Source organism: Coturnix japonica, chromosome 31 (assembly GCF_054131305.1).
Source record: "Coturnix japonica strain WE chromosome 31, WE-NBRP24, whole genome shotgun sequence".
NCBI lineage: Eukaryota > Metazoa > Chordata > Aves > Galliformes > Phasianidae > Coturnix > Coturnix japonica.
The window spans coordinates 1,534,259-1,548,733 of NC_140693.1; the positions used below are offsets into that span (position 1 = coordinate 1,534,259).

General features: G+C 45.9%; 1 protein-coding gene across 1 annotated transcript; it reads left to right on the forward strand.

Moving 5' to 3' along the window:
* Positions 1 to 622: 622 nt before the first annotated feature.
* On the forward strand, positions 623 to 4,407 carry LOC146755613 (uncharacterized). The gene is made up of 2 exons (XM_085525308.1): positions 623 to 2,938; positions 4,297 to 4,407. The coding sequence occupies exons 1-2, from the start codon at positions 1,359 to 1,361 to the stop codon at positions 4,298 to 4,300; spliced, it is 1,584 nt and encodes a 527-aa protein (XP_085381434.1). The 5' UTR covers positions 623 to 1,358; the 3' UTR covers positions 4,301 to 4,407.
* Positions 4,408 to 14,475: the final 10,068 nt, after the last annotated feature.

The following is a 14,475-nucleotide window of genomic DNA, read 5'->3' on the forward strand; positions in this document are numbered from 1 at the left end:
CCTGGGGCAATGGGTTGGAGGTCCGTATGATGTTAAATGAAAGACATGGGGACAGAAGATCCCAGGCTCTACATGTGGTGCAAGGACGCTGTGAGGTTCATGTCCCATATGAGACCTATGTTTCATTGCAGGATGTGAGAAGGGATGTGAGAAGGGCCCAGTCTGAACAAGCAGCCAATCCCTGTGAAACTCTGAACTTCAGATCTCTCAGTTCCAGTGCCCTCGTTTGCACATTCTCCCAGAGTTTGAAGTCCTTTATGTTCTGCGGTGCACAATCAGGCACTTGTTCTTGTTATACGTTATGCACTTGGTGCTTAGTACCAACTGGTACCCACTTCTCTGACTTGTCCACATCTCTCTGCAAGTCCTCTCCACCCTCAGTCGAGGCAACAGCACCTCCTCATCTGGTCTCATCAGCAAACTTGCTCAGAACGTCTTCTAGTCCTGCATTCAAGTCATCTGCATAAACATGAAAGGAAAGTGGCCCCAAAATGGAACCCTGGGGACCCCGACAGTGACCATCTACCAGCCTGATGGAAAAAACTGACTATAATCCTTTGGGACTGACCTACTGGCCAACTGCTCACCCACCACATTGTGTTTCTGTCTAGCCATATGTCATGGTTTAATAATTTTGTAATTTTTGCTATCAGTATTCCACATCATAACATCATATAAAGCATGAATAATTTTACTGAATCTGCAACTTATCAGAAGAAGACTACATCTCCCAGGGAACAACACGATAGGTCACGGGACCTGGACTCTATATTAACTCTGTCGCAGAACAGACTGACGTCTTTCGAGTTCTGGCGTTCAGGGGAGTGTGTGGGAGCCTTCAGCCGTTCGCCTAGATTTACAGTAGGCCTCTCGGTTACGGGACTCATTCTCTCTCCTATTTTGCTTGATTCGTTAGCTCAATTTTTAATTATAGTGTATTATATTGTGTTATCCTGTATTTCGATATAGTATTTAGTAAATAAGTGTGCCTCCTTAGATCGTTGCCGCTGTTTTCTTTTCTTAATTAATTTTTTTCCTTTCGGCCTAGGGCCCCTCCGGGGCCCACGGCCCCTGTCACGGACACAGGTGGATTTTTAGTTCAAACCGTGACAGATTTTGGTGGAGAATGCGGGCAAATTGAGTTGCTGTTTTTTCTGTGTTTTCTTCTGTTGCTCTTTTAGCTTTTAACAGAGCTACGAGTTTTTTTCCCTGTTAAGGAGCTATCTCGTGTTTGCGATTCTGCACCTGCGAGCTTGACCTTGAAAGTCCAGGCGGACTGCCAATACTCCGGTATATTTTATAAACACTGCTGAGCTTTGTTTTCTTTTACTTTTTTCTCTCTATTGGAGGGAAAAAAAATGTTTTCTCTACTAAATTTGTTTTACCAGGGACTGTGTGCCATTGGTTCCTTTTTTGAGACGCTCCGAACATATTGGGCCATGTTTAAGCTAGCCACTTTTTCTTATGGAGCTATACAATTGTATAATGGATTGAAAGCATGGTTAGCAATGCTCACTTCGTATCTGTATACAGCTCCAGAGGGAGCAACTAATGCAACTAATTATACAGAAATGGTGATTTTTAAGCGTGCTCCTCTTTCTTTCTATGAATCCTTTATGCAGTTTTTGAATGATCAGTGGGCCACACTCTTAATCTCCCTGATCTTACTGTTGATTATTGTAATAATCTCACTCAGTATCTGGATTTATAACATCCGGAGGAAGTCTTCCCTAGAACCAGAGAATACTGAGTGGCAGGGAATTGAAGAGATTCTCAAAGGACAGACATCTTCAGTGTTATGGAGCTTCACTCCTGAACACTTGAAGAATCCTGAGAGTTTGATTGCATATTTGAGGCAGGAATGTTGTGGCTCAGGCAGATCTCAGGAGGCACAAATGATTTTGGGCCTAGCTAATGCTTATTGGGCCTTAGTCAATACCATTCCTGAGAGGGAAGTTTTTGAAGCTGAGAGAGAGAGTCTCAGGGCCGAGAAGGAGAGTCTTAGAGCTGAGGCAGAAAAACTTTGGGCTGAGAAGGTAGAGAGAGAAAAAGCTTTTGAAGCTGAGAGAAAAGATCTCCTGTACCAACGAGACTCAATCTGGTACGAGAAAGAGAGTCTTAGAGCTGACGCAGAAAAACTTTGGGATGAGAAGGTAGAGAGAGAAAAAGTTTTTGAAGCTGAGAGAAAAGATCTCCTGTACCAACGAGACTCAATCTGGTACGAGAAAGAGAATCTTAGAGCTGACGCAGAAAAACTTTGGGATGAGAAAAGCTCCCTGCAATCCCAACTCAACACTCTCCAGTCCGAGCACAGCGCCCTCCGGTCCGAGCACGACACTCTCCAGTCCGAGCACAACGCCCTCCGGTCCGAGTACAACACTCTCCAGACTGAGCGCGATGCCCTCCGGACCGAGCACAATGCCCTTCAGACCGAGCACAACACTCTCCAGTCCAAGTATGACGCCGTCCAGTCTGAGTGCGGCACCCTTCAGGCCAAGCATGATGCCTTCCAATCCAACTGTGACACCCTCCAGTCCGAGCACAACACTCTTCAGTCTGTGCATAATGCCCTCCGGTCCGAGCATAACGCTCTTCAGACTGAGCACAATGCCCTTCGGACCGAGCACAACACTCTTCAGTCCGAGCATAACACTCTTCAGACCGAGCACAATGCCCTCCAGACCAAGCTCAACACTCTCCAGACTGAGCGCGATGCCCTCCGGTCTGAGCACGACGCTCTCCAGTCCGAGCACGGCGCCCTCCGGTCCGAGCATGACACTCTCCAGACTGAGCGCGATGCCCTCCGGTCCGAGCACGACACTCTCCAGTCCGAGCACAGCGCCCTCCGGTCCGAGCATGACACTCTCCAGACTGAGCGCGATGCCCTCCGGTCCGAGCACGACACTCTCCAGTCTGAACACAAAGACCTCCAGTCCAGGTACGACAATCTCCGGGCAGCGCGCAGCGCCCTCCTGTGTAAGCACAACGCTCTCCAGTCTGAGCACGACGCCCTCCAGTCTAGTTATAACGTCCTCAGGGCAGAATGCGACACCCTCAAGTCTGAACCGTATGTACTCCAACTTAACCAACCACCGGGGGCACCAGATACAATGTTGGTTGCCCCTGTAAGAGGGCGAAAAACAAAACGAGTTTCAACTCAGATAGAGAAAATGCAGAAGGAGTTAGAAGAGCGGAGGGAGTTAGGAGAGCAGGACTCAGGAGAGCAGGGGGACTCAGGAGAGCAGGGGGACTCAGGAGGTCAGGGGGACTCAGGAGAGCAGGAGGAGTCAGAAGACCAGAGGAAGTCGGCGGAGCAGAGGTTGTTAGAGCAGTATAAGAAGATGTTAGAGGAGGAAAAGAAGTCAGAGGAGCAGAGAAAGTTAGGAGAGAGGAAGTTAGGAGAGAGGAAGAAGGAGGAAGGTCGCCTGGAGGAAATAACACAAGCGTCAGAGTCAGGGTCAGAGTCAGACGAGGAGCCAAAAGCTAAATTTTCTTTACGAGAATTTCTCGAGTCCAAACTTATAGATGGGGCAGCCTCATCAACACAGCTGCCAACATCAACACCTGGGACTCTTGATAGAGCAAAAGGTGAGCAAAGTATTACGACCATTATTGATCGATCTTTTAAACTGAGTGAAATTCGAGATCTGAGAAAGGATTTCACACGTCAGCCAAAAGAAAATATGGTCACTTGGTTACTTCGCTGCTGGGACAATGGTGCCAACAGTGCGTGGCTCGATGGCAGTGAAGCTCGCCAACTGGGTAGCATTTCCAGGGACTCACGTGTGGACAGAGGTATAGGCACATGCCAAAGTCGGTCCTACACCCTCTGGAAGCGGATGTTGATAGCGGTAAGAGATAGATTCCCCTTTAAACGGGACTTGGAGCCTGAGAAAAAGAAATGGACTGATATGGAGAAAGGTATCCAATTTTTGAGAGAAAGGGCTTTGGTGGAAATGCTCTACAGCCCCCAGTTCAATCGTAACAATCCAAACCAATTACATGATCCTGAAGCAGTCCACGTTCCACGACAAATGTGGCGTGACTTTACAAAGGCAGCTCCAGAAAAGCATGCCAGTGCACTTGCATTGGTATATGGCAAAGGGGAAAGAAAGCCCCCTGTAAATGAGCTAATTAGCAGACTTCAGGAGCTTGAATTATTTATAAGCGCTACAGAAGTTAAGCTTTATACTTCAGCCATTGTCCAAATGGGAAAAAAAATAGTGGAAAGGTTAGACAAAGTGGAGGAAACACAAAGTGATATTATTGACAAATTGGCTAATGTGCCTGATGTAGATGAATCCACGGTGGTACCAGATGATGGAAACCAGGATTTCCACGATCGCCTATTGAGAGAGCTAAACAACATGAGTTCCTCTCGACCTGTATCATCGAAAATCTCAACCATAAAAAAGAGACGTCCTCGTATTCAAGCAAATGACAACGATAAGACACCTCGTATTCAAGCAAACGACAATGATAAGACCATACGTTTTGCTTTGTTGTATTTCTTGAGTAATCATGGGGAGGATATAAAGAAGTGGTATAACTCATCCACTTCTGCACTTCAGGCACGAGTGAAAGAATTACAATCCAAAACAACCACCAAGGTGAACTCTTCCAAACGGGGGAAAGTTCCAGTTGCTGCAAGCCGCCGAGGTAAACAATAGAGGGGCCCTGCCCCCAGCCAGGGGGGGGAAAGGGACAATAGAGTATACTGGACTGTGTGGATTAAGTGGCCTGGCACATCTCGACCACAGAAATATAAAGCCTTGGTGGACACTGGTGCACAATGCACCCTAATGCCCTCAAGTCACCAAGGGACACAACCAATATATATCCATGGAGTGACTGGGGGTTCCCAAGAATTGACTATGTTGGAGGCCGAAATAAGCCTCACTGGTAAAAACTGGCAGAGACACCCTATTGTGACTGGTCCAGAGGCTCCATGTATACTGGGAATCGATTACCTTAGGATGGGATATTTCAAGGATCCCAAGGGGTATCGATGGGCCTTTGGGATAGCTGCTGTAAACACAAATGGTGTTAAGCAGCTGTCAACTTTACCTGGTCTGTCAGATGATCCTTCTGTTGTGGGGTTGCTCCAGGTAAAAGACCAAGAGGTACCAATTGCCACCAAAGTGGTTCACAGACGGCAGTACCGCACCAATAGGGACTCATTGCTCCCCATTCACAAGCTAATTCGCCAATTAGAAAATCAGGGAGTGATTAGCAAAACGCACTCGCCTTTTAACAGCCCCATATGGCCAGTGCGTAAAACCAGTGGGGAATGGAGGCTGACGGTAGATTACCGTGGCCTGAATGAAGTCACACCTCCATTAAGTGCTGCTGTACCAGACATGCTAGAACTCCAGTATGAATTGGAGTCAAAAGAAGCTAGGTGGTATGCCACCATTGATATTGCTAATGCCTTCTTTTCCATCCCATTGGCTGCAAAATGTAGGCCACAGTTTGCTTTTACCTGGAGAGGTATTCAGTATACCTGGAACCGTTTACCCCAGGGGTGGAAGCACAGCCCAACAATTTGCCATGGATTGATCCAAGCTGTTTTGGAACAGGGTAATGCTCCTGAACACTTGCAGTATATTGATGACATTGTAGTGTGGGGCCATACAGCAGCAGAGGTTTCCAAGAAAGGGAAACAGATAATCCAAATTCTTTTGAAAGCTGGTTTTGCCATTAAGCGCAGCAAGGTGAAGGGGCCTGCCCAGGAAATCCAGTTCTTAGGCATAAAATGGCAAGATGGACGTCGTCACATCCCAGCAGATGTGATTGACAAAATCACTGCTATGTCTCCGCCCACAAATAAAACAGAGACCCAATCTTTTCTGGGAGTAGTGGGCTTTTGGAGAATGCATGTCCCAAACTACAGCCACATAGTGAGCCCTCTCTATCAGGTAACACGGAAGAAGAATAATTTCTCATGGGGTCCTGAGCAGCAGCAGGCTTTTGAGCAGATAAAACAAGAAATAGCCCGTGCCGTGGCCTTGGGGCCAGTACGGACGGGACAGGATGTGAAGAACATCCTCTACACTGCTGCTGGAGAGAAAGGTCCCACCTGGAGTTTGTGGCAAAGAGCCTCAGGAGAGACCCGAGGCCGACCCCTAGGATTTTGGAGTCGAGCATATAAAGGGTCTGAGGAGCGCTACACTCCAACTGAGAAGGAGATCTTAGCCGTGTATGAGGGGGTTCGGGCTGCTTCTGAAGTAGTTGGGACAGAGGTTCAGCTTCTTCTAGCACCTCGCTTGCCAGTAATAAACTGGATGTTTAAAGGACAGGTTCCCTCCACCCATCATGCTACTGATGCCACTTGGAGTAAGTGGATTTCATTAATTACTCAACGAGCTCGAATGGGAAAACTCAGCCGTCCTGGAATTCTAGAAGTGATCATGGACTGGCCTGAGAGTAAAAAAATTGAAACACCACCTACAGAAGAGGTATCACGTGCTAAAGAGGCACCACCATACAATGAGCTACCAGAAAACGAAAAGAAATTTGCCCTATTCACAGACGGATCATGTCGTATTGTAGGGAAGCATCGCAGATGGAAAGCTGCTGTATGGAGCCCCACACGACAAGTTGCAGAGGCCACCGAAGGTAAAGGAGAATCAAGTCAATTCGCAGAGGTAAAGGCTGTTCAGCTGGCTTTAGATGTGGCTGAACGGGAGAGGTGGCCAATGCTTCATCTTTATACTGATTCATGGATGGTGGCAAATGCCTTATGGGGGTGGTTGCAACAGTGGGAAGATGATAATTGGCAACGAAAGGGTAAACCTGTTTGGGCTGCTGAACTGTGGAAAGACATTGCTGCCCGAATAAGGAACATTGTTGTAAAGGTGCGCCATGTAGATGCTCATGTGCCTAAAAGTAAGGCTACTGAAGAACATAAAAATAACCATCAGGTTGATCGAGCTGCCAAAATTGAGGTGGCTCAAATAGACTTGGACTGGCAGAACAAGGGTGAATTATTCCTAGCTCGGTGGGCCCATGAGACTTCAGGTCATCAAGGAAGGGATGCAACATATAAGTGGGCCAGAGACCGAGGGGTGGACTTAACTATGGACGCTATTGCTCAAGTTATTCATGATTGTGAAACATGCGCCATAATTAAACAAGCCAAGAGGATGAAACCTATTTGGGGGGAAGGGCGATGGCAAAAGTATAAATATGGAGAGGCATGGCAGGTTGATTATATCACCTTGCCACGATCTCGCAATGGTAAGCGTTATGTACTCACCATGGTGGAGGCAACCACTGGGTGGCTCGAAACATACGCAGTACCCCATGCTACCGCCCGAAACACCATATTAGGGTTGGAAAAGCAAATCCTGTGGCGGCATGGCACTCCGGAAAGAATTGAATCAGATAATGGGACCCATTTTAAAAATTCCCTTGTAACCACTTGGGCCAAAAATCATGGCATTGAGTGGATTTACCATATTCCCTATCATGCACCAGCTTCTGGTAAGATTGAACGATTCAATGGGTTGTTGAAAACTATGTTGAAAGCAATGGGTGGCGGAACGTATAAAAATTGGGAGAACCATTTAGCAGAAGCCACCTGGTTGGTCAACACTCGAGGATCTAGTAATCGCAATGGTCCTAACCAATCCAGCTCCCTACGTACCGTGGAGGGAGATAAGGTTCCTGTAGTACACATAAAGAGCGTGTTGGGAAAGACGGTTTGGGTCCTTCCAGCGTCTGGAAAGGGCAAACCTCTCCAGGGTACTGTTTTTGCCCAGGGACCTGGGTGCACATGGTGGGTGATGGACAAAAATGGGAATGTTCAATGTGTACCACAAGGGAATTTGATGTTGGGGGAGTGCAGCCAATGATTTTCCTGTAGATATATAGGTAGAGTCTCAGAAAATATTTCAATTGGTTACAGAATAGTTCAATTAGGTATAGGACTTAAGATAGAGTGGATCAATGTTAAGGAAACACTTTTCTCTATATACCTTAATTAGGCATTCTGTAAGCAAGTTTTCCATCTGGACTCTATATCCTGCACTGGCCATGCATGTGTAGAGCACACATGGAAAGAAGTATAAGTCAAAAGGAAATCTGCTGTGGTGGCTGGGAAAGGATGAGTGCACCTTGATGTGGGGGACGCCCTACCAGCGCTGCCTTTCCCCTCTACCGCTGACATGTTTTCCTTTTTCTGGCAGTTTTGCCATTTTCTCAAAATTAATAAATAGTAAATTAGGTTATAGAGTTTTGTTCTCAACTTAGGGATTTGTATGGAATAAATATAGATTGTTGAGAAAAAATAAGGTTGCTGATTATTCACAATTATACATATGAGTGTGTATGTATGTATAAATATAATGTAATGATGTAGAATAAGGGGTGGAATGTCATGGTTTAATAATTTTGTAATTTTTGCTATCAGTATTCCACATCATAACATCATATAAAGCATGAATAATTTTACTGAATCTGCAACTTATCAGAAGAAGACTACATCTCCCAGGGAACAACACGATAGGTCACGGGACCTGGACTCTATATTAACTCTGTCGCAGAACAGACTGACGTCTTTCGAGTTCTGGCGTTCAGGGGAGTGTGTGGGAGCCTTCAGTCGTTCGCCTAGATTTACAGTAGGCCTCTCGGTTACGGGACTCATTCTCTCTCCTATTTTGCTTGATTCGTTAGCTCAATTTCTAATTATAGTGTATTATATTGTGTTATCCTGTATTTCGATATAGTATTTAGTAAATAAGTGTGCCTCCTTAGATCGTTGCCGCTGTTTTCTTTTCTATTAATTTTTTTCCTTTCGGCCTAGGGCCCCTCCGGGGCCCACGGCCCCTGTCACGGACGCAGGTGGATTTTTAGTTCAAACCGTGACACCATATGCAGAACATTCTGTCCAGAAGGTTGTTGTGAGAAACAGTATCAAAATCTCCACTGAAATCCTCAAGGATTACATCAACTGGCTTCCCTTGGTCAACTAAACGGATAACTGTGTCACAGAATGAGCTTAAATTAAACAGGACCTTCGCCTCACAAACTTGTGTTGGCTGCAACCAATGACAGAATTGTCCTTCAGCTGTTTTTCCATAACTCCCACCATCATTTTCTCCATAATTTTACCAGGCTCTGGACTGACAGGTCCATAATTGCCCATGTCATCTTTCTTGCTCTTCCTTACAATGAGACAACATTTGCCAGCTTCCTGTCAGCTGTGCATGCGCAATGCCATGTGGAGGGCTTATCACAATAAAGATTGGCGGATTTGCTGCATAGACCGGTCAGAACTCAGATCTGCGTTGTGCTTCCTGTGGCACCAAACGCCCAACAGTGGCAGTTCCGTGTATTGGCCAGCAGGTGGCAGCAGAGACCACGGAAAGAACGTCTGCGGGACAGACCCTGGGGATCCGTTCTCTTTTGATTATAGGGGAAGAACACAAAGATGGAAGAGGAGGGAAGGGGGGAAAAAAAAAGAAAAAAAGAAAAAACAAAACCACAGCAAACAAATAAAAACTTCTCCAAACGTAGCAAACTTGAATGTCTGTCAATAAATAAATGAGTAATTGAATTGATGTCCGTTTCAGACAGTCCCCTGTAGAATCAGGGTAAGGGTTAGGATTAGAGTTACATTGCAGGTTAATGCTGTTATCTTTACAGCTCCTGTGAGGGTTGGGGTCTGGGTCAGGTGTTTAAAAAATGAAATGAAAAAAGAATTAAAAAAATATATTGAAAGCTTCAGATTTCCTTAATCTTTGTGGGAATCATATAATGTGCAACTCAGATCTACCTCTTCGTACCTCTTTTGTGGTGTAGGGAACCTGCTTTGGCAGGGGGACTGGACTCAGTGGTCTCTGGAGGTCCCTTCCAACCCCTACAATTCTGTGATTCTGTGAATATCATGGAGTTGTTTGGATGGGGAAAGACTACCCCTTTGAATGACCTTTTGTCAGGGCATGTCCTGGGATTCCTAGGATCCTCAAAATGCAGCACTGCTTCTGTCACTGAAAAATGGGGCCCTGTGTGGGACGGAGGGAGGGTCCATGAGTCCCTGGCCCACCTGACTGAGTATTTCCATGGTCTTAGCAAAGACATACTTACAACTTGAGAATGACAGTTAGCTGTGTTCATGGTGGCATGGCCACTTTTAATGGCCTTGAACTGTCTGAACATAACTGAAGAGGCTCAGGCTGATGCAAATCAGCTATTGAATGATAGTGTTGAAAAATTGGAAAGACAGGTGGCAGTTTTGATGGGAAAAAACCTAATTCAATCATTCTCCTATGGAAGATCAGTAACAACTGTCTGGAGGACCATGGGGGCCCTGTACAAGGGAATCTGTATAAAATGGACTCTGTAAATGAAGGCACTAAAAGGTCAGATTTTGAGGTTCCATTTGGACTAGATCTATTTGAGATCTGACTGATTGTAACCCAAAAATGAAAAAAAAAAAAAAAAAAAATGCAGGATAGGCTGGTGGGAGTGCCCTGACCAGTGTCCACCCCCCAAACCCTGCTGCCCATAATACAGCAGCTGAACTGATGGATATAGTACAGTGGTTTAGACAGAAACCAAGAGAGCATGCCAGCATAGCTGCTCTGGTTATGGGACATGGAGACAGAAAGTGCTATGGTGAATGGACTGGAAATTTCAAAACTGACATCCATTACTACTAACCCTGCCCTCAGGCAAAGACTTTATGCTCTTGTCTGGAGGGCTTATCGCAATAAAGACTGGCGGATTTGCTGCGTAGACCGGTCAGAACTCAGATCTGCGTTGTGCTTCCTGCGGCACCAAACGCCCAACAGTGGCAGTTCCGCTTATTGGCCAGCAGGTGGCAGCAGAGACCACGGAAAGAACGTCTGCGGGACAGACCCTGGGGATCCGTTCTCTTTTGATTATAGGGGAAGAACACAAAGATGGAAGAGGAGGGAAGGGGGAAAAAAAAAGAAAAAAAAAAAATCAAACCACAGCAAACAAATAAAAACTTCTCCAAACGTAGCAAACATGAATGTCTGTCAATAAATTAATGAGTAATTAAATTGATATCCCTTTCCCGCCCCCCCCCCCCCCCCCCCCCCCCCCCCCCCCAACTTCTGAGATGAAAAAAAACCACTTCTTTTAGAAGAAAACAGAGTAGTAACAACTTCTGTACCTACATTCACCACTCTGAGATCCTGTCTGGGTCTCCCAAGGCTTGTAAATAACCACTGGGTCGGTTCTGATGTCGCGTGATTTGTTGTCAGTTCTCTCATGGTTCTCCGGTCAGTTCTCTGGTGCCAGGATCTGCCACAGGGCATTCTGACCACGGGCATCATGTTTCTACGCTGCCGCCTGCATTTAACAGGCAATGGGACTGCCCAGCATGTGCAAGGCAGCACCTCTTTCACACCACCAGAATGTTTAAGGCTGTTGGGATTGTTGTTAGCGTCCCATTAACACTGAGGCTAGAGATACCCTTAGGATTGACATTACTATTAGCATTACTTTGATGGTGCCCTATCTGGGTCATTTCCAGGGGATGTCAGGAGTAAGGCACAGTGTCAGGAGAAAAAGAACAGACTCTGTTACTTTATAAACGTGATAATAGAGAGAGTTCATTAGATAAAATACAACTCTTAAATAATGCAAAGCATGCTTCTGATTGGATGCAGGCATCATCTGGGCTCTGATTAATATTACTCTTAAGGTAAAGATTATTGTTACCATAATGATTTTTTTTTTGGATTATGATCAGGGTTAAGGTTCCTTTTGCTACAAACTTCTAGCATCATTTTTGTTGTTGCATTTGGAGTTAGGGACGATTTTAGAATCAGGGTAAGGGTTAGGATTAGAGTTACATTGCGGGTTAATGCTGTTATCTTTACAACTCCTGTGAGGGTTGGGGTCTGGGTCAGGTGTTTAAAAATGAAATGAAAAAAGAATTAAAAAAATATATTGATAGCTTCAGATTTCCTTAATCTTTGTGGGAATCATATAATGTGCAACTTAGATCTACCTCTTCGTGCAGTGACTGCCTGTAAATTTGCTGGAGCCTAATATAATATGGCCTTGTGCTTTCCACTAACTCACCTTCATTTCATTTTCATTACATTTGCTTGGTAGTCAGATTTTGGTGTGTGGATATTTTAAAACAATCTAACTGACATTAGCAAAAAATTAAAAATAAAATAAAAAAAAATGCACAACAGCATCGTATCAATTTTTATAGATAAGATAAAGAAGAGCAGTTTCCCTTAGTTTTCTGTGCCTCTTTACTTTCTTACCCTCTCCCCTTGTGTGAGAAACTCTCAAAGTCAAAGATTTCTAGTTAGGCAAAGATGGCAGCGATAGCAGCAGTGCTTATTCATTATTGCAATACTGCGCGCACATCCCCTATTGGCAAGGGAGAAACTGCACACCAGTCAGTGAAATCAATTCTGTTCTGTGCCCTAAACCCACTGCAGGTGATGCTCTCATGGCTCTCATTGGTTGAGCATCTCAGGCTCACAGACTCCTCGAGACTGTGGCTAGGATTCATTTCCATAGAAGGTCAATTACCAACCTCTTGTTTTTAGGTCTGCCTTGTACTTTTCTGCGGACAGAGAAGGGCAATGTTTCCAAAAGTCAGTACATTCATTCTGTCCTGTGCTGGGCTCTACCCACCCTGTATTTATCTTGTGCTTGTCTCAATTCTCCCCATGTCAGAATGCCCCCAGTCTGAACTTAATTCTGTTCAGCAACTTTCTTGGTGGAAAAACTACTTATACAGCTGTTTTACAAGAGGGTTATACATTCAGTTAGGGCCTACACTATGTACTGAAAATACTGGAAACTTCCACTGCAAAAACACAATCTACCTCTCCCATCTGTGCAGCCTTGCAGACCCAGAGCATGCCAGGTTATTTCTGCTTTCATAGCATTTGCATGCTGTAGGGTGAGCACAAGGTTCTGCTGCTTGATTCTTCTGCAAGAGCTGCCTACCGGCAAATGGTTGCAGGGATGGAGGATGTGACAGAAAGCATTTGTCTCCACAAGAGCAGAGTTACATTCAGTGCAGAGTGTGAGAGTCAGGTTGGTGTGGAAAAGCACTGACACGCTGGGCATGATGCAGTGCTCACATGTCTAACACTCACAGACATTACTGTCAGAAGGATGGTGCTGTGTTGTGCTTCTACCTTTGGCAGCCCCTGGAGAAATGCTATGGCACACAGAACACCTTTGTATTGCACTGACTGCTGCCATGCAGCATGGATTTAACACACCAAATCCAGAGGAGCATGACTGCATCTAACTGCCCTGAGAAAAACTACTGTAGCTGAAGAGATGAGGAGGCAGCTGCTCATCTGCAGAACAAGCAGTACTGCCAGACATTGGGCCAGGTGAGCACCTCCTGCTGCAGCGTGATGATGACAGGGCTGGAGATGATCTGCAAAGCCAGCTTAAAAGTGGGAGACGTGAGTCAACATGGCAGGAGGACAGAGGTGTTAGGGAGCAGCCAAGGCATCAAAGAGTATCAGAAGGCTTTGAAAAGTATCACAAAGTGACAGCCAGGAAGACTGGGATATATCATGAGCAGCAACCTGGATGCTAGAGATTATTTGCTCCCATACAAAATGGTAGAGATCTTGCTGCAGACATCCCAAAGCCAGGCAAAATGGGAACCCAGAGCTCTGCCTGCACGAACCCCACAGCCATAGCATTGCAAGCTGAGCTGCCTTGCTGTTTGTTGCATTCATCCCAATCCCTGTGATTGAAGACTCAGAATGCAGTCGAGGCGATGACTGAGCATGAGAGTGACTTTATTCAATAAAAGACGGGAGGGCTTGAGAGGTCAAGGGTGAAGATGGGACTCCTCTTGTCAAGATGAGAGTGGCTCAGAGCTGGTGCTGCTGCCTGGTGCCTGGGACTGGCAGCCTGACTCTAAGTCCCCATCTAAGATGCTCAGCTTCACCTCACTGATGCTGACCTGCTCCTGCATGGTGGTGCTGCTGCTGGGACACTCGGGCTGTGCTTGGGATGGGCAGCACTGCAAAGGCGCTGGGTCACAATCCAGGCAGGTGACTGCTGTGTCTGGCAGGCTCAGGTCAGGAGCTTCAGCAGAGCCAGGAGATATGAGAGCATGAACGTGGATGAGCCCCTTGTGTCCATCACTGTTACCATGTGGAAGGCTGTCATCCGAATTGCAGCGATTCATGCTTAATAAGAACTCTCCATTGATGGAAAGACACTGCTTGGTTTGGATCTTTGGGGTTGACAAGGGCTCGAATCACCTAGGAAGGCATAGAAACACAAGGGTTAGTTTCAAACATTTGCAAGTTGAATCATGAAAGGTTGTTGATACTTGGTAATAGAGTGGCGGCAGGAAGAAGCAAGTAGGCTTGAAGCAGCATAGCCACTGTCTTGAAAGTGATCCTCATTCAGGTCCAGCTCGTGTGTTGTTTCACTGTAATCTGCTTCTTTGGGTCTACCTAGTGGGCAGCAACACTCGAGCTGTTACTGATATCA